General features: G+C 37.4%; 1 protein-coding gene across 2 annotated transcripts in view; it reads left to right on the top strand.

Moving 5' to 3' along the window:
• Window positions 1–300: 300 nt before the first annotated feature.
• Window positions 301–26136, top strand: part of RMDN2 (regulator of microtubule dynamics 2) — an 81229-nt gene continuing 55393 nt past the window's right edge. Inside the window, exons 1-2 of one of the 2 annotated variants that reach the window (XM_060168769.1) lie at window positions 301–525; window positions 6615–7082. In XM_060168769.1, the coding sequence (XP_060024752.1) occupies window positions 6631–7082 (452 nt within the window). In that variant the 5' untranslated portion in view covers window positions 301–525; window positions 6615–6630. Of the gene's footprint in view, window positions 526–636; window positions 1065–6614; window positions 7083–26136 lie in introns of those variants that run through there. The other variant, XM_060168770.1, reaches the window with a different exon arrangement.

Raw genomic sequence — 26136 nt, 5'->3', positions numbered from 1 at the left:
AGAAGAAGGGTGAAACTAGGGCAGGGGGGTAGGTTTGGGGCGGGAAAGAACCGAAGGGAGGGTGGGTTTCGGGAGCGGCAGTGATGGGAGAAAGCGCGCTGGAGGCAGGAAGCGCGCGCCGAGCCTCCCGCCGGGCCGGGCGCGCTGGCCCTGAGCCAGGGCGCGGTGGTCGAGGCGGGGAGACGAGCTTTGAGAGAGTCGGCACCCGGGCAGCAAAGTCCGGTACGGGCCGAGGCGCCCGGCGGAGCGCACTTGTCTCCGTTTGTAAAAGGTGCTCGGGGAGCCCGCCCCGGTGAGTTGACCGCCCGGCGAGAAGAGGCGGGAACCGCGGGGCGAGCGGCGCGGGCTCCTCCCCCGGCGCCTCGGCTATTTGGGTCAGGACGAGGCGGCCGCGGCGCCGGACCTCTGGACCCGCTGGCTCCGGGACTACTGTCCGCCCGCCGCTTCGCTCCCAGCCACCCCGTCGGCAGGTCCCCGGTGTCCGACAGCAGAGAGGCCAGCGCGGCGAGAACTCGCGCTGCGCAGGTGGGCAGTGGGCATCTCGGCTGTCCGGGGTGGGATGCGGCCGAGGATCGAGGCGGCACTTCCGGCGGCGGCCACCGCACTTCCGGGTCGTGCGGGCGTCCTCTAGGCGTCCGCAAGGCTGGGGGGCATCCTCCTCAGGGCGGTAGAGAGGGCTTGCAGCAGTTTACCCTGGCGCAGCCCTCGCCCAGCCGGTGCCTGGGAAGTTTCAACCCCGGAGGTCACCAGTATTTACGCGCGGGCGCCTGGCGTGGGGTGCGTGAGGAGCGGGCAGCGTACTGCCTCGGCCTGTCGGGTCCCTGCAAACGCCGATGAGTTTCTGCCGGAGACACTTGCTCGCTTCTCACCTGGGCTCCCTGGGTCTTTCTTACCTTTGAAACTTCAGCAAACGTTTTTGTTTTGAACAGATTCTCCACCTATTTTACACAAAACGAAGGCTAGATTTTCAGTGGGACAAACATTTGCAAATAAGCCAAACATCAGGGAGCCCTAAATGAAAAAGAAATTATAAAATAGGAAAAAAAATGAAAACCGAAAGAAATGTGAGTATTAGAATTCACTTAGAAAGTATCAAGTTATCCAGATCGCTGTGGAGAATCTAATCGCTAATTCAAGGGCTCAGAGCAATTCCCTTGGGAAACTTAAAACTCAGGGTCGTTTATAGCCCATATTGTGCCTTTACCCTTGCAAAAATTTTCATCCATCTTCCGAGTTTATCGGAGTTCTATATTTTATGTATTTCCTCCTACGAATCTGCTGATGAATTAAGTGAATATATATGCTAAATATTGCTGAAAGCATTGTAAGTAACTTGGTAAAGCATAATTTCCATTTCTAAACATTAATTTTAATTAAAACTAGAACATGAAAATTAAATGTTTTCTGAAGTTAATGTTTTATGACTGGTTCTACAAAGGAATTTTAATGCAGAAATTTCAGTAGAGTCAACATTTTGATGATTTACTATTTCAGCAAAATTCTTAATTCTCATCTCTGCAAACAACCTTTAATTATGTATTACCCATTAATTTTAGATGCCAATAATTTATAATAAAATGTCTATTATTTTACATTATTATTAGCACCTTACAAATTGAAATGTGACAGGAATAATAGTATCTGATTATCTAGTCTCTCTCTCTCTCTATATATATATATATTTTAAACCAAGAATCAATCTTTCTTCCTTCCTTCCTTCCTTCTCTCTCTCCCTCCCTCTCTCTCTCCTTCTTTCTTTCTTTCTTTATGCCATGGGATCTTACTTCCCTGACCAGGGATTGACCAGGGCTCCAACAGTGAAAGCACTGAGTCCTAACTACTGGACCACTAGGGAATTCCCTAGTCAATATATTTTTAAATTACTGTGTTTTTATACTAAAGTGCAAGTGTCTACTACTAATGTGATAATTAAATGTATTAAAGTTATGTAAATGATGTAATATAACCTTTGAAATTATACTGCAGGCAAGCAGGTGTTCTGATTTTTAATGAGTGGCATTTTGCAAATTATTGGCTTAGAAGCACATTCATTTTATACTGATATAAAACTCAAACATAGCTTGAGCTATTATTCTCTAATTGTGATTATTTAAAACAAATACCTGCTCCATTGATTTTAGTTTTTTTCCCAGTTGATTTTCTCAGTTCTGAAGTCATATTTCAATATGGTAGTTCTATTTTTAGCTATTTAAGGAACCTCCGTACTGTACTCCATAGTGGCTGTATCAATTTACATTCCCACCAACAGTGTAGGAGGGTTCCCTTTTCTCCATACCCTCTCCAGCATTTATTGTTTGTAGATTTTTTGATGATGACCATTCTGACCGGTGTGAGGTGATACCTCATTGTGGTTTCGATTTGCATTGCTCTAATGATCCCTAATGTTGAGCAGCTTTTCATGTGCCTGTTGGCCATCTGTATGTCTTCTTTGGAGAAATGTCTGCTTAGGTCTTCTGCCCATTTTTGGATTGGGTTGTTTGTTTTTTTAATATTGAGCTGTATGAGCTGTTTGTATATTTTGGAGCTTAATCCTTTGTCAGTGGCTTCATTTGCAAATATTTTCTCCCATTCTGGAGGTTGTCTTTTCGTCTTTTTTATGGTTTCCTTTGCTGTGACAACTGTGGCTCTTTATTATAACACTGCTTTATAAACTTAGGACCCTTACAACAGTATGTTCTCTATCCCTTCCCAGCCTTTGGGCTATTGTTGTCCTACTTTCTTACTTCTACATATGATAAAAACCTCATGATATGTTATTGTCATTTTTGCTGTAATAAGCAAATATTTTATGAATAAATCTTAAAATGAGAAAAATGACTTATATTTTGCCACATGTTTGCCACTACTGGTGCTCTTCATCCTTTGTATAGATCCAAGTTTCTATGTGTTATTATTTTCCTTCTGCCTGAAGAACCTCTGTTAGCATTTCTTGTAGTGAAGGGCTGCTGGTAATGGATTCTCTCAACTTTTCTTTGTTTAAAAAATTCATTATTTTACCCTCATTTTTGAAAAGTATTTTACTGGGTGTGTAGAAATGCAAGTTGACAGTTTCTTTCGGCACTTTAAAGAGGTCACTCTGTTGTTTTCTTGCTTGAATAGTTTCTGAGGTGATGCCTTGGAGACAGTGTCTGCTGTAATCTTATCTTTTTTTCTCTGTACATAATATGTCTTTTTTTCCCATCACTGGCTGCTTTTCACATTTCTTTATCACTGGTTTTTGGCATTTTAATAATGTTTTGCCATGGCTTGGTTTTCTTAATTTATTCTTCTTGGATTATGTTGACCTTCTTGGATCTCTGGGTTTATAGATTTTGTCCAACTTGGAATTTTTTTGGCCATTTTTCCTTCAAATTTTTTTGTTACCCCTCCTTTTCTTCCCTTTAATTATATATGTTTTAGACTGCTTGATATTACGCTATAGGCTCTACTTGGTTTTCTGTTTGTTTGTTCTTTAGTCTTTTTTTAAAATCTGTGTGCTTCATTTTGGATGCTGTCTTAGTCCATTTGGACTGCTATAACAAAATCCTGTAGACTGGGTGGCTTATATAAAACAGAAATTTATTTCTCATCATTCTGGAGGCTAAGAAATCCAAGATCAAGGCACTGGCAGATTCACTGTTTTGTGGGGGCCTGCTTCCTGGTTCATAGCTGGTACCTTCTTGCTGTAACTTTATGTTGTGGAAGAAACAAGGGATCTCTCTGGGGTCTCTTTATAAGGGCCCTAATCCTATTTATGAGGGCTCTGCCTCCTAAAGGGACTCCATCCAATACTATCACCTTGGGGATTAGGATTTCAACATATGAATTTGGGGGGACACAAATATTTAGTCTATAGCAGATGGTTTCTATTGTTATGTCTTTGGGTTTGCTGATATATTTTTTTGCCTGTAGTGTTTCTCTGCTGTTAATCTCATTTAGTAAAATTTTATTTCAGTTATTTTATTTTTTATCTTTAGAGGTTCTATATGGTTCTGCTTAATGCCTTCTATAACTTTCCTCGTCATATTTATGTTTTCCTTTAGCATATTTTAAATATTTATATTAAATAATGAATGTAATATCTGTAATAGTTGTTTTAAAACCCTTATCTGCTAATTATATCACCTCTGTCATTTTCCTGCATTTTTACATGTCTAGTAATTTTTGATTAGATGGTCAACATTGTGATTTTATGTTGTTGAGTTCTGGATTTTTTCTATTCCTGTAAAGAGTGTTGGACTTTCTACTGAAGGCAGTTAAATTACTTGTGAATCAGTTTGATCCTTTGAAGGCTCTTTTTTTTTGCGGTACACAGGCCTCTCACTGTTGTGGCCTCTCCCGTTGCGGAGCACAGGCTCCGGATGCGCAGGCTCCGCGGCAATGGCTCACGAGCCCAACCACTCCTCGGCATGTGGGATCTTCCCGGACCTGTGTCCCCTGCATCGGCAGGTGGACTCTCAACCACTGCGCCACCAGGGAAGCCCTGAAGGCTCATTTTTAATCTATTTTAGAGCAGGTCTAAATAGCCTTAACTCTAGTGTTAATTTAGCTGCATTAGCAAGCCATTACCCTTCTGAAGCCTCTACTGAAAGTCTCAAGTAACTCATACACACTCTACACTCTGGATGGTAAACACTTGAACACTTACCAGTTCTGTGTAATCTTTAGGAATAGTTCAGCGTACAGCTTCCTGGTAATTGTTCTTTCCCTTGAAATTGTTTTTTGCCTGGCTCAGTGGGGTTTCACTCTATGCATGTGCAGATTGGTATTCAATTAAAGGGGCAAGGAGAGGGACTTCCCTGGTGGTCCAGTGGCTAAGACTCCGAATTCCCAATGCAGGGGGCCCAGGTTCAATCTCTGGTCAGGGAACTAGATCCCACATGCATGCCACAACTAAGAGTTTGCATGTCACAACTAAAGACTCCATAGGCTGCAACTAAAAGGACACCACATGCCACAACTAATGATCCTACATGCCACAACTAAAGATCCTGCATGCCACAACCAAGATCCCACGTGCTGCAACTAAGACCTGGCGCAGCCGAAATAAATAAATAAAAATTTTTAAAAATTAAAAAAAAAAAGACTCAAGAATAGCCCTATGCGTATTTCTGGAATTCTTTCTCTGCATAACTCCCTCATCTTCAGTACTAAGTGGGCACAAATTCTGGGTGCTTCAGTTTCTCTGAACTCTGATCTCTTTTCAACTCAGTGAGATTACCAGGCTCTGTTTGGTTTTCCCTTCCCTGTGCCATAGTCCAGAAATTGCCTCCAACTGGAAACCTGGGGAGATCATAGTACTTTCCTCTTTGTTTCCCTTTTATCAGGGATTAAGGGTGGCAGTGCTATAATAATTTGCTTCTTGAGAAAGTGTCAGGAAAAACAAACTGAAATATTTGCAAATTTAATTTTGTAACAGTTTACCATTATTTGTATCATTTCTCCCAAGTTGCAAACAAAATTTAATACAGGTGTTTACCTGTTTATAAAATAGGGGAAATTGATGGGAAAACAATTTTGGAAACTTCAAAGTCTGTATAAAAGCCTTATTATATTTTACTCTCATTACAAAAGTTTATCCTTGTATTTATATACTCATTGCCATTTTAAAGTCTCGGAAAGGGGGATTTATATTATTGTTTTCCTTTAGTGGCCTTCTTTAAGAACAGTGATAAGCAATAAAACTAGTGAAGAGTGGATGAAGTAAAGAAAGATTATGGTGCATTTTGTCAAAGTAGCTAAGTTTATATGCAATAAGTTTATGTTTATATGGAAGTTTATAAGTTTATATGGAAGCTTAGGCCCGTGTAGCCCAAAGCTTGGGTCTTTGATGCAAAATGGTGAAAGTTCAGAAGGAGAAAGGAGTCAAAGAAATTACTTTTTTGTTACTTTAAAAATAAGTGAACATTTGAAAGAAAATAAAAACATTAAGACCTCAGACAGAAATAGAAATGTAAGAAGCAGAAGAATTCCAGGTCAGAAGAAAGGAGGTAAAGCCTGCACATACATTAGCATCTCTGCTTTCCATGTTGAATAAAAGAGATGAGGTGGTTACAAACTTGCCACAACTCTTTGTATATTTTATATCTCAAAGCCCATTTTAAAATGTTTATCACTCTAAATTGGAGTACAAAATGTTAACTAGATGCCAAGGAAGAGCTTTTTCTTGGACTTTCCTTAAAGATTAGATAAAACCCAGATATTAGCACACTAGTTAATTTTATACAAATAAAAGGTTCAGACACAGTTAAGCATAATTTGAATTCTTAAATAGTTTTTTCAGAAATTTATAATGATGCTTTTACCTCTATCATACCCTTTAAAAATATATAGTAAAGAGTAAATTTCAGATCAGAAGTAGAATACAAATTCTGAATTACAGTTGATACTTTACACTGGTTGTCAGTAATATCCATACAGGTAGTATTTCTATTCAGCCACATACATTATAGAGGCAATTACTCATAGTTTATTTTAGTTTGTGATTTATCAAGTGTTATTAAATTTTTTTGTGATGAGGTAGACTTGGTTTTTGTTGATCGAAAAAGCCCTAATATTTTTGTCTTGGGAAAGACAGAAACAATGTTCATTTACATTTATACTTTTAATTTTAGAAACAAAAACCAGGAAATGCCTCGTTCCACAAACAAAGAAATGATACTTGGCATCATGGTGGGAACTACTGGAATCAGCTTGCTGCTTCTGTGGTACCACAAGGTTCGTAAACCAAGGACAGCAATGGATTTACCTAAATTTCTTTCTCTGGGTAATTCACTTGATTTGATGCCTTTGCAAGATGAAATGCCTAATGGCCAAGGAACAGCAGCGATCTTTCAAGGAAGGCAACTTCAGATATTGGAGAAGTTAAATGAATTACTGACAAATATGGAAGAACTCAAAGAGGAAATCAGAGTTCTTAAAGAAGCCATTCCAAAGCTGGAGGAATATATCCAAGGCGAACTTGGAGGGAAGATAACTGTTCACAAGATAAGTCCTCAGCACAGAGCTAGAAAAAGAAGGCTTGTCACAGTTCAAAGTTCAGCAACAAGTAATAGTTCAGAGGAAGCGGAAAGTGAAGGAGGGTAAGATTCTTTAAGATGTTTCCCATGTTGAATTGATTATTTATTGCATTATTGCTATTACTTAGGTACTTTCATTATACATTCCCAGTCATATATTCTGTTACTAAGAAGGCATAAAAAGGAGTGATTCTTTTGTCTTATGTTACAATTAAAACCCTATTCCATAGAGGTCAGTATTTTAGTTTAGACCTCAATGACAAAAAGAATGTAACTTACTCTAGTGCTAGGTGGCATCACATGAGTATTGAGGAAGACAGTGATTGTTTGCCAAAATGTGTAACCTGTTTTTATATGTGGCCACTGTGTGACCCCTTGCATAAGGACTGTCCAAAAAGTACTGTCTAGTAAAACTTTCTGTGATGATGGAAATGGTCTAAATCTGTGCTGCCCAATATTGTAGCCAGTAGCCACATATGGCTATTAAGCACTTGAAATGTAGCTAGTGAAACTGAGGAACTGAATTTTTAATCTCATTTCATTGTAACTAATTTAAAATTAGCCGCATGGGACTAATGGCTACTGAATTGGGCAGTGCAGACCTAAAAAGATTTGAGAATGTACAAGTGACTCAGTTTCATCCTTGCATGGGTAATTCATTGAATTCTACAATCAAGAACATAAATAACGTTCTTTTAGGGGAAAAACAAATGATTTATGAAAAAAGGAATTGTGCCTGACTAGTGTTTCTAAGGAGTAAAATAGGCAAGTAAATAAATGCACCAGTGAATGTAGCATAGCCTGAAATTCTTTAAGGCAGGGACCCTATGTTTTCGTCATCGTATTCCTAACACCTATTATTGTGCCTCCCACTGAGTAGATGCCAGTAACTATTTCTTGAATTAATGAGTGATCTGCTAAATAACTATAGAATCAGAAGAAGGAGAGGGGATCTGGAAAGAGGAAACAAAGTGTAGGGATTTAAGGGTGATTTCATAGATAAAGAAGTGTAAATGGTTGATGAGGTCTTTGAGATCAATGCTAGGACTGGAATTACTTAGCATCTTTATATAGAACTGGAGAAATAACTTATGAAAAATCTTTCAGAGAGAAAAGAGCCACAAATGCTAGATCTAGATAACAAGAAGGTCTTAAAAATTTGTGTTCCTGAACAACAGGAAAGTTGTAGACTGGTTTTAAAATAGGCAATGAAATGGTTTTTGTTTGTTTGTTTTAGTTTTTATTTATTTATTTTTGGCTGCGTTTGGTCTTCGTTGCTGGACGCAGGCTTTCTCTAGTTGTGGTGAGCGGGGGCTGCTCTTCGTTGCGGTGCGTGGGCTTCTTATTGCGGTGGCTTCTCTTGTTATGGAGCACGGGCTCTAGGTGCATGGGCTTCAGTAGTTGTGGCATGCGGGCTCAATAGTTGTGGCTCACAGGCTCTAGAGCATAGGCTCAGTAGTCGTGGCGCATGGGCTTAGTTGCTCCATGGCATGTGGAATCTTCCTGGACCAGGGCTCGAACCCATGTCCCCTGCATTGGCAGGCAGATTCTTAACCACTGCACCACCAGGGAAGTCCGGGCAATGAAATGTTTAAAAGGAATCTAAAATAGTTCTAAATAATTTAGAACTGTAACTCAGAAAAGACACTTGTTAATTATTATGGGTATAGAGAACAGCAGCTTAGGACTCTGATAATGATAAAAATCCAACCATAACATTGCACATCATTGAGAGTTACTGAAGACAAACCGATGGTTATCTTACCTTATGTAGATCTGTGGTGTTTCCTCACCAGGAGTCCTATGTGCAGTTTTGGCAATCACACCTTAGAAGGGACATAGTGGAACTAAAGACTAGCCAGAGAAGATCTGCTAGACTGAGGGAAGAGATGGCAGCCCTGATGAAGGAGTTTAGGCCAAAAGGATCAATGGCCCTTAATCTTAAAAGACCCTGGTTAAGCTGAGCACAGGCTTGCTCAAGAAATTCTAGTATTCTAGAAAGACAGGCAACCTTTGATAAGATTAGGATAAGTTTAGGACAAATGAAAAGAAGATAATTATGGGACTTAATTAATTTCAAGTAATGGTGTAGACATAAATTTTTTTATGTGGGTTCAAGAGGGATTTGTGAAATTTATGAATAGTAGTCACATACCGCTAAAAACAACTAGACATATCAAAACTTTAAGGTTGATGTCAAGTAAGACATCCCCTTCTCTTTCTTGATCCTGGGTGCCTTTGTTAGCAATAGTACGACAGTAGATGTACTAGAGCCCTAATAATGGACTAGACAATAATGGACAATGAATGGCATTGAAAGCAGAGGGAGAGTTGAATGGAAAAAGAAGACGTGGTACATATATACAATGGAATATTGCTCAGCCATTAAAAAGAATGATACCATTTGCACTAACATGGATGGACCTGGAGATTATCATACTAAGCAAAGTAAGTCAGAAAGAGAAAGACAAATATCATATGATATCGGTTACATGTGGAATCTAAAAAATAATGATATGAATGAACTTATTTACAAAACAGAAACAGACTCACAGACTTAGAGAAAAATTTATGGTTACCAGGGGGGAAGGGTGGGGGGAGGGATGGATTGGGAGTTTGGGACTGACATGTACACACTGCTATATTTAAAATAGGTAACCAACAAGGGCCTACTGTATAGCACAGGGAACTCTGCTCAATACTCTGTAATAGCCTAAATGGGAAAAGAATTTGAAAAAGAATAGATACATGTATATGTATAACTGAATCACTCTGCTGTACACCTGAAACTAACACAACATTGTTAATCAACTATAATCCAGAATAAGATAAAAATTTAAAAATAAATAGAGGAAGAGAAACTGTTTCCCCCTTAGCTCTACTTTAGAAAAATAAACAAAAGCAAAGAAATGAAAACAATTTGTTTCTTTTTCTGTTTTGAAAGGAATAAGATACAGAAAGATCTAACACATCTTTCTAAATAAACACCTAGAAACAAACTTTTTAAATAAGTAAACATTTTTTTTTGAAAGTAAGGTTTTATAAAATATATTTGTTTCAATTTTAGATTGCATGTCCTCTTATAACCTGCTTGGGACAGAAACAACTGGTCATGGTGAGATACAGTCATAATCCCATTACCAAATTTAAGATGGGTTGTAGCCTTGATACATAGTATCCTTGATAGCAAAATTAAAACAGCAAATGACAATTACATGTTCCATATGTAAATTTTATGCTTTGCAAGAGGCACCTAGAGATTTTGACTTCTTTTAGTAAAATAGATGTCAGTCACAATTGGCTGATATTATTAGTTTTACACACGAAAAGAAAAACATCTAATTATATTCTTCGTTGTTGATTAAAACTTGAGTGGGTAGATCAGTAGAATGCATTTTCTGTAAACATTATTAGAATCTTCTGCATGCCTCTCTTTGTATCATCGTGGACTTATGGATTTATGCCTTATTTCGTCTCAGCTAATTTCATTTAATTAGTTGTGGAGGTGATGATGACTAAAGGCTCAAAATCTCATGACCCTGGCAGGCTCATCAGTGGGCCTGCCAGGGTTCTTTTCCCTTCTTAGAACTAGCGTGAACATCTTGGAAGGCATCTTTGCTTCTTGGTAATATTGTTTCAACTGATTTTGGTTTGGGCCCCTGCTCCAAGACTTGGAATCAGCTACCGTCCTGGCAGCATTGGTTCATTTCTGTGAGAAATAGTACTAGATACCAAAATCGGGAGTGTAGGGTAGTACTGTTTTTAGGCAGGGTGATACCAGAGGCTGTTTTGGCCCCTTTAGGGACAGGATAAAGAAAAATCATTAATAATATATATATATATATATATATATATAATTTTTTTTTTTTTTTTTTTGGTACGCGGGCCTCTCACTGTTGTGGCCTCTCCCATTGCGTAGCACAGGCTCCGGACGCGCAGGCTCAGCGGCCCTGGCTCACGGGCCCAGCCGCTCCGCGGCATGTGGGATCTTCCCGGACCGGGGCATGAACCCGTGTGCCCTGCATCGGCAGGCGGACTCTCAACCACTGCGCCACCAGGGAAGCCCTAAAATATTTTTTAAGTCATTAGTTCACATTGATGTTTTCAGTTTACATTTAAGTCTTTCCCTATTTCTGAAAACTTTTTAGTTCATTTTCTTTTTTAAGCTGCCCAATTTTCTTTCTTCTGTCAACCTTTTAGCTATATTGCTCTATCAAACCATGGGTTTAAAAGTGTTATTTATATCACAATGGTATATAAAGCTTCAGAAACCTCCCTTTCAGAAGTTAAATCTTATTCCAGTTTTGGTTAAAATATTACCCCATAATAAAATTCATTGTTCTTCCATTTCATGTGGGCTTTAAGAGAATACATGAGTTTGAAAATTAGATTATTCTGTTAGGTGAGCAAGGTTGTATAGCACCTTATGGGCCTTCTTGATTTTTTTCTTGACTTGGTATTTTCGTTTTAGTATTAAGTTCACATGATAACCTTTAGATAGTATCAACAGACACATTGCTGATTATTTGAAAAGAAAATAAAAAGAAACCCCAGAAATCTACCCACAAAGAGCACCAGCACAATAAAAGCCATAATACCTAGTACCTTAGATGATATTACTTTATAAATAATAGAAGATGGTCATGAAAGCAAGACCACAGACAGATACAGGTTTTTGAGGTTTTATTTAAAACTTCTTAGACTTTAATTTTCATGAGCCAAAATATAGACTTCGCTTTTTGTTCATTTACATTTTTATTTTTACCACTATCTACTTCCTCCAAGTCAGGTTTAGCGTTGAACTTCATTTTTCAAGGCCTTGAGAGAAAGACAAATTCAGATATTCAGGATATGGTGATTCTGTATCCCTTCATGTTGTAAAAGTAAAAATTTGCAAAAAAATTTTTTTTGTTTCAGATTTTTTTTTTTAATGAAATGCTACACATACAATTGAGATCCTCTTGTACTCATTTCAGAGGTAGCCATTATCTTGAAGTTGGTGTGCAATCTTCCTTTGAAAGTTTTAATGCACTCCTACATACACTTGTTTACACAAACAATGAATAAATGGTCTTTGGTTTTAAAATTTTACATAAATGGCATTGTAGGGTACATAACACTTTGTAATTTGCTTATGCATCAACTTTTTAAGGAAATTTTTCCATATTGATATACGTAAACTTATTTCACTCTTTTCAGTTGCTATGTTGCATTCCATTGTATGAGTAATATGCCTTAATTTAGTTCCCTCTTGGGGGGGTGGGTGGTGGTGATGGGATGAATTGGGAGATTAGGATTGACGTATATACACTAATATGTATAAAATAGATAACTAATAAGAACCTGCTGTATAAAAAAATAAAATAAAATTCAAAAAAAATTTAGTTCCCTATTGATGGATGTTTAGGTCACCATTTTTTTGCTTTTATAAACAATGCTTTATTGAACACCTTTCTTCATAATTCCTTATGTACATGTGGAATAATTTGAAAGTATATACTTAGAAGTGGAATTGCTGAGTTATAGACCTAAATACACTGTTATTTTCTATTACTTAATTATCCTTCAGAGTATACCAATTTACAATCCTATAAACAGTGTGAGAATTCTTATTTTTCCATACAAATTCTTATATTATCAGACTTTTTAGTTTTAGCCAAACTGATGGCGATGATGTGGTAAGTAATCATTATTTCAGTTTACATTTCCCTGAGCATTAGTAAGATTGGGCAGCTTTTCATAGTTTATTTGCCATTTAGCTCTTTTCTTCTATGAATTTCTTTAAAAAAAATAATAGTAAAGGAAGGGAAGCACTAACAGTTGCAGTCCCTTTTATTCATTTGATGAGAGTGTCTTCTCTGTGGTAGGTACTGTATAGACTCTCGAAATACAGCAGGGCATAAGATAAAGGCTCACAAGTAAAACAGAGTTTTAACAAAATGTGACACAATGTTAAAGAGGGATACTCTCAGTCTATTTCAACCAGAGCCCCAAAGGCCAAGAACAAACAATAAGTGCGGGGTACTCTTGCATCCTAGAGCCAGATGCTAAACGCTCCTGTTTCAAGCTGGGGTGAGGGCTGGGGGGTGGGGGGGCCCTTGAGCATAGTTTTAGGCTACAGAGAGGAAGCCAATATAGAGAGTGAGTAAAAATACCAGAGAGGAATTAAGTCAGAAATGAAGACAAAGGGGAAATGAAGGAAATAACCCATGAAACAAGGTGTGGCCTGACCCTGTTAGCAGCAGTACAGCTTAGGTATTAAGCTAACATGTTGAGGAAAGAGAACAGTATCACTTGTAGACTCCAGGGAAATTTTATTAACCTCAAGATAGTATTTTGGTAAAAATGGGAACTGACAATATAAAATCTCTAAAACTCCCACTCCAAGTAAGATAGTTCTAGATTAGGAAAAAATGTTACATAGCTTAAGCCATATTCTACATTACATTATTACATAACATTACACTATTCCTGGTTAGTGCTTCTATTACTATAACATTTATATATATATATAATAGCCAGTGGGTTATTAAGAAAGACAGGTAGAACAAGCTTGCAAAATCATTCATTTCTAAAATAAATATTTATTGATCACTGACTACGAGCTACACTCTTGTAGGTGGTGCAGTGGCAACAAACAAGTCCTTGCACCTGTCGAACTTACATTCTCTTGGCTTTTGCCTCCAATTTGGAGACATTTGTCTATAGAAGCCTCACCTAGTGATCTTGCTTCTTGTGCTTTTTTCACAACTTGAAGCGCACTATGTTCATTCCTCCTACTAGTGAGTCCACAGGTGAATCTGGGTGCCCCTGATTCTTGGGACCAACGATAAAACTTAGATCTTTAAGTGTCGTCTCCAATGCCCAGGACCAATAGATACAATGCATTAAATATTGCAGTAATTCTATGTGTCATATAATGGAAAGAAAAAGATCCCAGTTCTGTGCACAGATATTACAGAAGAAAATGAAAGTCAACTCCATCAAAAATTTGTTCCAGATCCTGTTCTAAATGTTTTATATTCATTATCTCCTTTAATCCATACAATAACTCTCTAAGGAAGATGATACTGTTATCCTCATTCTAGAGATAAGTCTGGGAAAGATTAGATAATTCCTTGGTAAAGGGCAGAGTCTATACACCGTGCTACACTGCCTCTTTTCTTCCTCATCCCCAGTTAAGAAAGTGCAAGGTGTCAGAGTGCTCTAAAAGCATTATCCTAGGAGATAAAGGGAGGGGGGATAAGGCCAATATGTGTGTGAAGTGCCGGCAGAACTTAGACTTTACCTCCCAAGGTGCCTGGCTACCGAAGTACCATAACAGTCACCTCAGTTCCATTTGAGTGCCCTTGAAAGCCTAACCTAACCTAAGGAGGAGTGTGTGGGGTCAGACATACTGTATGTCACTGATTATAAGATGAACCTTCTTTCACATTTTAACATCTCCCAAGTCAAGATGTATCTTACCACCAATTAATAGATCATATCACTGTGTCATAGTTTAATTGTCAACATTTTTTCCTTTCTTTTTTTTTTTTTTTTGCTGTACGCAGGCGTCTCACTGCCGTGGCCTCTCCCGTTGCGGAGCACAGGCTCTGGACGCGCAGGCTCAGCAGCCATGGCTCACGGGCCCAGCCGCTCCGCGGCATGCGGCAGCCTCCCGGACCGGGGCACGAACCCTTGTCTCCTGCACCGGCAGGTGGACTCTCAACCACTGCGCCACCAGGGAAGCCCCAGTTTTTCCTTTCTTGCAGTTGATGGTGGTTTTGATTCTGTGAAATACGGGGTAGATACCTTTGTGGGTGTAAGGACCAGAAGCTGAAAGAGTTCCTGCCTTATCACCCTAGTTTTCTCAGGGAAGGACCATAGGTCATCTTCTAGAATGGAAGGGAAAGTACACTGAGGCATGTGAGGAAGGAGATTGAGTTTTTTGTTTTTTGGTTTTTTTTTTGCAATACGCGGGCCTCTCACTGTTGTGGCCTCTCCCGTTGCGGAGCACAGGCTCCGGACGCGCAGGCTCAGCGGCCATGGCTCACGGGCCCAGCCGCTCCGCGGCATGTGGGATCTTCCCGGACCGAGCACGAACCCGCATCCCCTGCATCGGCAGGCGGATCCCCAACCACTGCGCCACCAGGGAAGCCCGGAGATTGAGATTCTTGACTTCCCTCTTCCCCATACCACCATCCTCTCCCATCCTCTGTCAATTTCCAAGTCTTAGGGCTTTGGCCTTCTTAAGAGCCTGCACTGATGTGTTCGCTGTGATGTCTGCAGTGCTTAGCACAGTGCCTGACACATCATAGATGATCGTTACATATTTATATTAATAAATGAATGAACACATGACCAAAGAAAGTACTGAAGAGACATTGTGGGGAGTGGAAGAGGACATTAACTAGGAACATGGGTAAGGACTACCCTGCAGACTGTTGCTCCAACTGAGGTTGAAGACTGTGTACCAGTTTGCACTGTAGTGTGCATCTTTTCACTAGTTCTTGGCCTTTCATATATAGAAGTGGAGGAGTCAGAGGGCTTAATCGATTCAAATTCAAATTAGGAGATTTGCAGGGTGAGTGTGATAGAGAGGCAAAAGGCTAAGGATGTCTAGAGTATAGATAAGGAAATAAGTTTTCTAATGTTGCTGGAACACAGCTGTGTTTATTTCTTGACCTAAAATGTGTATTTTTTTTTGCTTCTATTGTTTTAAAAACTACTTCCTGTTTGTTATTAGATCAGTTCAAACCCTTGACTATGTACTGTTTCTTTACTAGACTGTATTTAGTAACTACTGTCTAGTGAGTTAATTTTATTAACCTTTCTTTCAAAAGAAACTAATAGTGGATAAGGAAATTATAGAAATAACCTATGAAATTATTTGGTGATCTTCAAGCCATATTTTTTTCTACCTTTCAAATCACATAGATAATCATGCTATCTGAGTAACTACAAACAGTGAACCTATGTGGTTAGAGTTTAATATTGTAATGAAAGAAAATAATTAACCTGGTGGTAATTTAGTGATGAACATTATTGTTATTTTGCATAATTAGGTATATTTGGTAAATATACAAATAACTATCATTCATATCATGTAATAGATTGAATAATCTACATTCACTACACTCAGATCAGCTAAACATGTAACTGTACTTTATAACTGAATTCAGAGTAGCTCACTATCGCTGATGTGGGAAAATCTGGCTGATGTGGGAAAATCTGGCTGATGTGGGAAAATCTGAATGTGCCAATTCAAGTTAACTCTGTCAATTCTAGTTTAGAGCTAGTTATTTTGTGTTAAAGATTAAGTCACATTCAGGGTTTCCCCTTCTTCCTCCCTCTTACTTCTCCTCAAGTGTAAGCTAGGTCCCTAAAGGGTCTTAGCATCTAGGCACCAAGAAAGGAGGGACATTCAGTCCTGATAGCATTCACTGTCCTTGTCCTTATTGGACTCCAGCTCAGGTAGGAAGCTGCTGTGAGGTTCCTTTTAACTGTCACTTTAGGGTTTGTTTATTACCAAGATGATCTAGATCAGAGCTACTCAAAGTGTGGTCTGTGGGCCAGCGGCATCCATATCCCACCTCGTCTGGGAGCTTGATGGAAATTTGCATTCTCAAGACCAGCCCCGGACCTAGTGAATCCGAAGCTCTGGGATTCCGCATTGTGCCCAGGAATCTGTATTTTTAAGTGCTCTCCTGGTGACTCTGATGTACCCTAAAGTTTGAGAAGCTTTGTTCTAGAAGATTTTCTAACTTTCAGCTGAGATATCATGACAGGATTATAATTTTAATTACTAGCAATTATAGTTATAGATAAATAAGATGTCCCTGAGGCATAGTGAGGGTAATGATGAGGTATTAGTCTTGATGGGAATAGAGCAGCTGAGGTAAAAAAGGAAGAGGTTTAGGTAACCATAGGACATGATGAATGCAGAAGGTACCTGGGAACATGGAATTGATAGAAAAAAGAGAATTGGGAAGGGATTGAAGGAGAAGCGTGTTTTAAATGCTTACTGTTATGACAGTTTACTAACTTCTTTTGGGCTGTGTCTAATTAAGGTTCTCTTAAAAATAAGCAATGAGGGCGTGATTTTAGGATTAGAGATTTAGATAAGTACTCTATCCAGAAAAATATTACAAAACCTTTAAATATTACTCATGCTAGTATGCAATTTCTTTTCCTTTCAAACGTCTGTGCAGATCTGGACCTTCTTCCCCACCCCTCAGACATGCACACCTAAACACTTTTTTTTAATTGATAATTGCAGATTTATTCAGTGGGGCGAGGAGGGGAGTGATCTGACCTCGTTCATTACCTCCTTTGGGCAGAAGTATTTGTCAGCATTGAGATATTGTTATAACTTCATTTCCTTTGGGGTAGCTCAGTGGGCAAGTGCTTCTTTTAGAGGCCTTTAGTGGGAATGTTAAACAACAAACTGGTCTACTTTTGGAAAGAGAAGTTTTTAATAGAAACTTTATAAGCATTGTATAATCCATTGTTTCAGTTGCAAAAGATGTCCTTTTGGAAAAGGTACTCACAGATCTTAATGTGACTTAGGAACAATAGACAATAATTTCACAAGAAAGGGAAGCAAATAATAGATTGCTATAATGAGAGACTGTCCTCCTTGGGCTTCCTATTCACTTACACATCTTGCTAGGTATGCCAAGAATCAAGAATGTAAGGCCCTGACCACCCTTTTTTTCCCCTAATTTAAAAAAAAACCGAGACTTTACTTTTTTAGAGCAGTTTTAAGTTCACAGCAAAATTTAGGGGTTGGTACAGAGATTTCCCATACAATCCCTACCCTCACACATGTATAGCCTCCCCCATTATCAACAGCTCCAGCCAGAGTGGTACATGTGTTACAGCTGATGAACATACATTGATACATACATCATAATCACCCAAAGTCCATTGTTTACATTATGGTTCACTCTCGGTGTTGTATATTCTGTGGGTTTGGACAAATGTATAATGACATGTATCCACTATTACAGTATAATACAGAGTATTTTCACTGCCCTAAAAATCCTCTGTGCTCTGCCTATTCATCCCTCTCTCCCCCCAAACCCCTGGCAACCTCTGATCTTTATACTGTCTCCACTGCTTTGCCTTTTCTAGAATGTCATACAGTTGGAATCATATAGTATGTAGCCTGTATTGGCTTCTTTTACTTAGTAATGTGCATTTAAGTTTCCTCCGTATCTCTTCATGGCTTAATAGCGCATTTCATTTTAGTGCTGAATAATATTCCATTGTCTGGATATACCACAATTTATTTACCCATTCACCTACTAAAGGACACCTTGGTTGCTTCCAAGTTATGGCAATGATGAAGACAGCTGCTGTAACCATCCATGTACAGGTTTTTGAGTGGACATGAGTTTTCATCTCATTTAGGGAAATACCAGAGCACTTGATTGCTGGATTGTATGGTTAAGAGTATGTTTAGTTATGTAAAAAGCCTCCAAACTGTCTTCCAAAGTGGCTGTACCATTTTGCATTCCCACAAGCAATGAACGAGAGTTCCTGTTGCTCCACATGCTCCCCAGTGTTTGGTGTTGTCAGTATTCTGGATTTTGACCATTCTAATAGGTGTGTAGTGGTATCTCGTTGTTTTAGTTTACATTTCTCTAATGACATATGATGTGAAGGATCTTTTCATATGCTTATTTTCCATCTGCATATCTTCTTTGGTGAGGTATCTGTTAAGGTCTTTGGCTCATTTTTAAATGAGATTGTTCATTTTCTTATGGTTGAGTTTTAAGAGTTCTTTGTATATTTTGGATAACTGTCCTTTTTCAGATGTGTATTTTGCAAATACTTTCAGTCTGTAGCTTCTCATTTTCTTGACATTATCTTTCACAGAGCAGAAGCTTATCAATTATTTCTTTCATGGATCATGCCTTTGGTATTGTATTTAAAAAGTCATTGCCATACTCAAATTTATCTAGATTTTCTCCTATGTTATCTTCTAGGAGCTTCATAGTTTTACATTTTATATTTAGGTCTGTGACCCAATTTGAGTTAATTTTTGTGAAGGGGGTAAGTTCTGTGTAGCCACTCTTTATCCAGGCCATTTCTCTGGTTTGTGGTGAGAAGCCTTGAGGAATGAGGTAATGTTCCCCTTCTGGACCAACAGCAGATTTGGTTACTGCTTGCTATAAAAGCGGGGGATTCCCTAAGCTCAGTGTTGCTTTCTTTGAAATGCAGCTCACTGCGAATGTAAGAGTGTCTGGGCCCTATGCATTGCCCTTGTGGGTCCTGAGGTCAAGGAGAACCAACATAAAAAAGCTGGTGATCACATTGCTTAATTTGCTGTGAGTAATAAAGTCCTCGGTCTCTTACACAAAAATCGTGTGTCTTCTGCCAGCAACCATGAAACAGGAACAGATTAATTCATTAGCTTGTATGTTGGGTAAAATCAAATTACAAACTGACGATTGTATGGTGAGAATTAGAGAGCTTTTAGCCTCTGAAGGGGGATTTGTTCAAGGGTTTCCCAAAGAAGGTTGTTAGAAAGGGAACAAAAACAGGGGGTTGTAGTAGGGTGTATAGGATATTGAGAAGTTAAAATATATATATTTGAGGGTATGTTTTATGTCATAGGTGGCTATACACATATACCTCTTATATAGACAGTTCTCCAAGTTGTTTTGGAAAAGGAGAAGGCAATATTCCTTTTCTAATAGCTCTGTTAATCTTGTCTTAAAATGGGTTTAAGTTGTTTCAAGGGGTTATAAACAGTGGTACAGCAGATCTCCATAATCTGTGCAAGTGGCCCATGTAATCAGATGGCACGCTTTACTGCCAAGGTAAATTTAGCTTGTTTCATTTGGGGGGGGCAGCGACATTTGCTATTTGGGCTTTCTTTCTTTTTTTTTTTTTTTTCTTTTTAATATATCTTCAGACCAAAGTCTGTAACCGTAACTTTTCCCTATCATGGGAGGATGTAAAACCCTGGGGTAAAAAGTGTTCAGGTGAAAGAAGAACGAGTTAGTAGGCTAGGGGTGTGGAGGGCAGCTAGTTAGAGAGTTCCAAGTAAAGGATTGTAGAGAGATCATATATGTTCCTGCTTCCATCCTGCTGTTTCCTTGTCCCTTGATTTGTTGGCTGTCTCCTTGAACATAATGAAGTTAGAATACACATTCCACAGTGACATGAATTGCAGCTTTTCAGAGGGATGAGCCACAGAACAATTTTATTCTAAACTGATGTCATTAGATTCTAGAATCTGCTCTCATCATATTCTGTGTTATTGCCATGTTAGTTCTACATGCAGCTTAAGCATTCAGCTTCTAACCTGTTCCACCTACACAGGGCATTTTACGGCTTAAAGATGATGGCTTAGAAAGGAAGGGAGAGATTTACTTTGGATTAAATTCAGTATGGGACAATGCTTAAGGTAAGCTTTTAAAAATAAAAAAACACTTCTCCATATGTTTCATGTGCTAAAAAACATTGAAATACTCATAAACCAAGCTTTAATGTTTCCTTTAGTTTCCCACAATAACTGAATATCTGGAATATCTGGATATTTATCTGGAATATTCTCTCCAGAGAGGTTCTGCTTTATCCATGGTTAATATTTTAAAACGTGTTAGTCAGCAGGGTATAAATTTATTGTACTTATTAACCCCTTTAAATATAGTAGTTTAGTAGTCTCAAACAGATATTATAACTTAATTATTTTCAAAACAGGGAAGTTCTACCTTTCCCTTCAGGGAATCCTTTTGATCTGGTGCCCTCTCAGATGTTTCCCCTTACTTTTCTTTGTGCCTGCTTCCCTGAGTCTTTCAATTTATCTTCCCAAGGTTTAATATAGTGGGCAGGTACTGTGTACGTAGTTAGAAATAATCTTTTAGACTTAGGCATTCTTTTGGATACATCTATGTGGCTACCAACTTCAGCTGTCTTAATTTCTTAGTTGTTTCCATATTGAGAAGGTGGCCATTATTCTTCAGGAGGCTTGGCAGGTTTCCACCTGTACTCCCTATTTTTTTCCCTCATTTGACACTTTTCTCACTCTAGCTGCTGCAAAGAGGACCAGAGCTTCCAACCAAAATGTCCTGCAGATCAAGTTTCTTCAGACCCCCTGCACCCTGGAGCCTCTTCTATTATTCAACCACCAGAATCTCTTGATTTTAAAACAGCTCATCCTCCTTTCATGCATAGAGGCAGTTCACCTAGAGGAAGTAAAATTGCCTCTTCTTCATCAAATACATCTTCTTACTCATCTTTCTTTGGAAGAAGACATCTTTCTTTGGAAGAAGACATTCTTTATTTGCTAAATTTCAGAAAAGCAGTGCTTCCCTTCATTCAAAGTAGAGCTAACTTTGATTCTGAAGAAAAAAGAAGCTTCAGTGATTTAAAATCGCCCTCAGAACATTTTCGCTTTAGATCCAGAAGTCTTTTCTCTGCCCCAAAACTAAATATAATTTCCTGTTATGAGAGTGCTAGTAATTTTTTTGATCCTCAATCAAGAAGTCAATGCATATTTAATCCAAATGAAATTGAAATCATTTCTAAAAACTTGAGTATTACTGATGCTGGAAAATATATAAGCTCTTATTCTCCTGAATATAACACTAAATATTTTATGAATTCTGAAACAAATGCTAATTCCTCAGCCTGTCGGAACACTGTCGCTAACATCTATCAAAGCACAGCGACCATGCTTACTCTTCCAACTATTACTTCCTATTCCTCTCAACAACATGGAGTTGCCAGTGATATTCAGGAAAGAGAGCAGTTAAGGAACAATTCCTTTCATCCTGTTTTTCAAAGTCGCAGTAGAAATAATTCTCCAGCTATGTTGCAACATCATCCCTCTCAAAGTGTAACTTTCCCTGTTCTCCATAATGTTGGATTTACTTCGTTTTATAAAAATGCTAGAAGCTTTACCCCACCTCAAAATGGAGTTACCTCAGATCCCTTTGAAGATGAAAACAATGCTATCTCGTCTAAAGATGAAGACAAATCTTCACCTAATGAAATTCCTAAAATAAGGTCACCTCAGACTTTACCCTCTCTTAGAAGGGCAGCTCAGATCAGAAGCTTTCCCACCAGGCATACTATATAGTCTGTAGAAATCACTGCTCAGTTTTCATAGAGGTCTCCTCCCTTACTAAACTTCACTGCATATTCTGAAAAAGAGCTCTACATTGCAGTCGAAATTTAACTTTAATTTCCGTAGTTTTTGAAAGATAGTTTATTAACATAATTGGAGTATGGAAATCAAAGATTATTCATCTGTTTCAGGCTTTTAACAGATTTACTGCTTATAGATTGACTAGTCCCAAATTTCTGAGTGACTATTGTAATACTTTTGTGGTCTGAAAATAACATCAAGCTTTAGATCTTCTAAATGTATTACAGTCTTTGAGAGTTTAACATCTTCTTTTATTCTACTCCAATCATTAAAATAGTATTCCTCTATAATCTATAGAGCTATATTCATCAGTTCACAAATTCCCATTTATATCAGCCTTGCTGGCTATAGCTCATGCCAGACATCCCACTGATAGACAATGTTTTTACTAGTACAAGGATCAAATCATAAGTAAAAACATATTGTAGTGGAAATAGGCAGAATATGTTGAAACCAGATATTTTAATTAGTTTTAATACACGTTAGTTTATATATATGTCTGAGAATTCAGAAAACTCTGAAATCAGAGTTTGTCTTTTTATTTTTAAAAGTGAAAATTTTCAGATTTTTTCCTGAAATTTTTATAAAATTTTTATTTTAAAAAGTGTCTCCAAAATTTTATTTTTTGATGTGAAAATTTAAATTTTTTCCATTATATTAAGAAAAGTTTATAAATATATTTATCACAATAACAAATAGAAAATGCATATAAGCAATTAAAAATACTTAGAATATAATTGGTTTTTGTAGAGGAAAGAAATTGGTATTATTTTCAATTATTTGTCATAATAAAATGCCCGCTAAATTTATATCATTGTACTAAAATATTTTTACTTTTGTGTTTTCCTCCTCCTTTTCGCATGTATCATAATTTTTTTTCTATTTTAATTTTTTAGTTGTGGTGAAATACGCATAACAAAATTTATCATCTTAACCATTTTTAAGTTCACTGGCATTAAGTATATTCATATTGTTGTACAACCATCATGATCATCTATCTTTAGAACTCTTTTCATGTTGTAAAGGTGAAATTCTACACCCACTAAGCAGTAACTCCCCAATCTTCTCTTCCCCTAACCTCTGACAACTGCTATTCTACTTTCTGTCTCTGTAAATTTGATTCCTCTAGGTACCCTATATAAGTGGAATTATATAGTATTTGTCTTTTTGTGACTGGCTTATTTATTTCACTTAGCATAGTGTTCTCAAGGTTCATCCATATTGTAGCATATGTTAGAATTTCCTTCTTTTTTAAGGACGAATAGTATTCTATTGTATGTATATACCACATTTTTCTTAGTCATTCATCTGTTGATGGACACTTTGGTTGCTTCTACCTTTTGGCTATTGTGAATAATGCTGCTATGAACGTGAGTGTATAAATATCTCTTCCAGACCCTGCTTTCAATTCTTTTGGTTATATACCCAGAATTATATGTTAATTCTATATTTAATTTTTTGAGGAACTGCCATGCTTTTTTCCATAGTAACTGCACCATTTTATATTCCTCTAAGAATGCATAAGGATTCCAATTTCTTCACATCCTTGCCAACACTTGTTTTTTGGTTTTTTGATAATAACCATCTTAATGAGTGTGAGGTGGTATCTCATTGTGGTTTTGATATGCATTTTCTCCCATTGTGTGGGTTGCCTTTCATTGTTGATTGTGTCCTTCGATGCACAGAAGTTTTTAATTTTGATGTTCAGCTTATTTTTTATTTTGTTGCCTGTGCTTTTGGTGTCATATCCAAGAAAGCATTGCCAAATACAATGCCATGAAGCTTTTCCTCTATGTCTTCTCCTAAGAGTTTTATAGTTTTAGATTTTACACTTAGGTCTTTGATCCATTTTGAGTTAATTTTTGTATATAGTATAAGGTAGGGATCCAACATCATTCTTTTACATGTGAATATCCAGTTTTCCCAGCACCATTTCTTTAAGAGACTGTTCTTTCCCATTGATTGCTCTTGGCACCCATGTCAAAAGTCATTTGACTGGGTATGTGAGGGTTTACTTCTGCACTCTCTGTTCTGTTTCTTTCATGTATATGTCTGACTTTATGCCATTACACACCATTTTGATTACTGTAACTTTGTAATAAGTTTTAAGATCAGGAAGTGTAAGACCTCTAACTTTGTTTTTTCAAGATGTTTGGTGGAATTCACCAGTGAAGCCAGGTGACCCTAGGCTTTTCCTTGCTGGGAGGTTTTTGATAACTGACTCAGTCTCTTTGCTGGTTATAGATCTGTTCAGATTTTCTATTTCTCCCTGATGCAGTATTGGTATGTTGTATGTTTCTAGGAATTTGTCCATTTCAACTAGATTATCCAGTTGTTGGCATACTATCCTTCACTGTAGTCTCTTATAATCCTTTTTATTTTTGTAAAATTGGTAGTGATATACCCTGTTTCATTTCTGATTTTAATTATTTGATTCTCCTCTCCTCTTTTCTTAGTCAAGCTAGCTTAAGGTTTGTCAATTTTGTTAATCTTCGAAGAACCAGCTCTTGGTTTCACTGATTTTATGTTTTTTTACCCTCTATTATGTTTATTTCTGATCTAATCTTTATTATTTATTTCCTGCTAGCTTTGGGTTTAGTGTGCTCTTTTTCTAGTTCCTTAAGTTGTAAATTTAGGTTGTTGATCTGAGACCTTTCTTTTTAATGTAAGCATTTTACAGCTACAAGTTTCCCCCTTAGCACTGCTTTCACTACACCTTATACACTTTGATATGTTGTGTTTTCATTTTCTTTTGACACAAGATATTTGCTAATTTCCCTCGTGATTTCTTCTTTGACCCATTGGTTGTTTAATAGTGTGTTGTTTAATTTCCACACATTTGTGGATTTTCCAGTTTTCCTTCTACTGTTGATTTTTAGTTTCATCTCATTACAGTCAGAAAAGATACTTAGTATGATTTTCATCTTTTAAAATTTATTAAGACTTGTTTTTCTTTTAATATTGTGCTAACAGGACCTGCAGTACCGTGCTAAGTAGAAGCAGCAATATTGGACATCCTTTTCTATTTCTGATTTTAAGGAGAATGCTTATAATGTTTCATCATTACATATGAACTGTATCGTAGTTTTTGGTTTATATTCTATTATAAGAAGTTCTATTCCTTGTTTATGCATTTGGTATTTCTTTTGTGCTGAAATGGTGTTGAATTTACTGAAAAAAATTTTTTTGGTAACCACTAAAATGATCGTACAGTTTTTCTCTTTTTATCTGTTATGCTAGAGAAATTTTCTAATGTTAACTGTGCTTGTAATTAGTGAGATAAACTCAATTTGTTTACAATGTATTCTCTCATGTGTGTTGAAGTTTTTTGGTTGATATTTTGGAGGATTTTTGCATCTATGTTTATATGTGAAATTGGCCTATAATTTTCATTTCCTATTATACTATACTTGTTTGGTTTTGGTATTAGTTTTACTAGCTTCATAAAATGAGGTGAGAAATGTTTCCTCTTTTTCAATTCCTTAGAAGAATTTGAGTAATTCTTTGCATATATTGATAGAACTCACTATATAGCTATCTGTGTCCCCCGCCCTTCTGTCTATCTGTCTCTCTCTCTGTCTCTTTCTGATTTAATTTATTTAATGGCTATAGGAATATTCCATTTTTTTCTTATAAAAATAACATCTTTTTTGAGATATTAATCATATACCATAAAATCACCCTTCTAAATTGTACAATATAGTGGGTCTTAGTTTAAATAATATTGTCTGATATTAAACCAGTTACTTTCTTTTAGTTATTATTTTCTTACTATATCTCAGGTGCATAGAAGTGGACTAAAAATTGTCTTTAGCTCATGCAAACACTGATTACTGGTGCATGCATGTGCCACTTTTACTCATTTATATAGTTTGTTATTATAAATAATGTAATAAGCATCTATGAAACCATTTGGCTCCCTGCCTCCCCTCACCTGAGGGTAACTATCATCCTGAGTCTATACTCTAT

This window comes from Lagenorhynchus albirostris, chromosome 13 (genome assembly GCF_949774975.1).
Source record: "Lagenorhynchus albirostris chromosome 13, mLagAlb1.1, whole genome shotgun sequence".
Taxonomy (NCBI): Eukaryota; Metazoa; Chordata; class Mammalia; order Artiodactyla; family Delphinidae; genus Lagenorhynchus; species Lagenorhynchus albirostris.
Note: the sequence above shows the minus strand (reverse complement) of the source record. Positions and strands in the feature narration are given on the sequence as shown.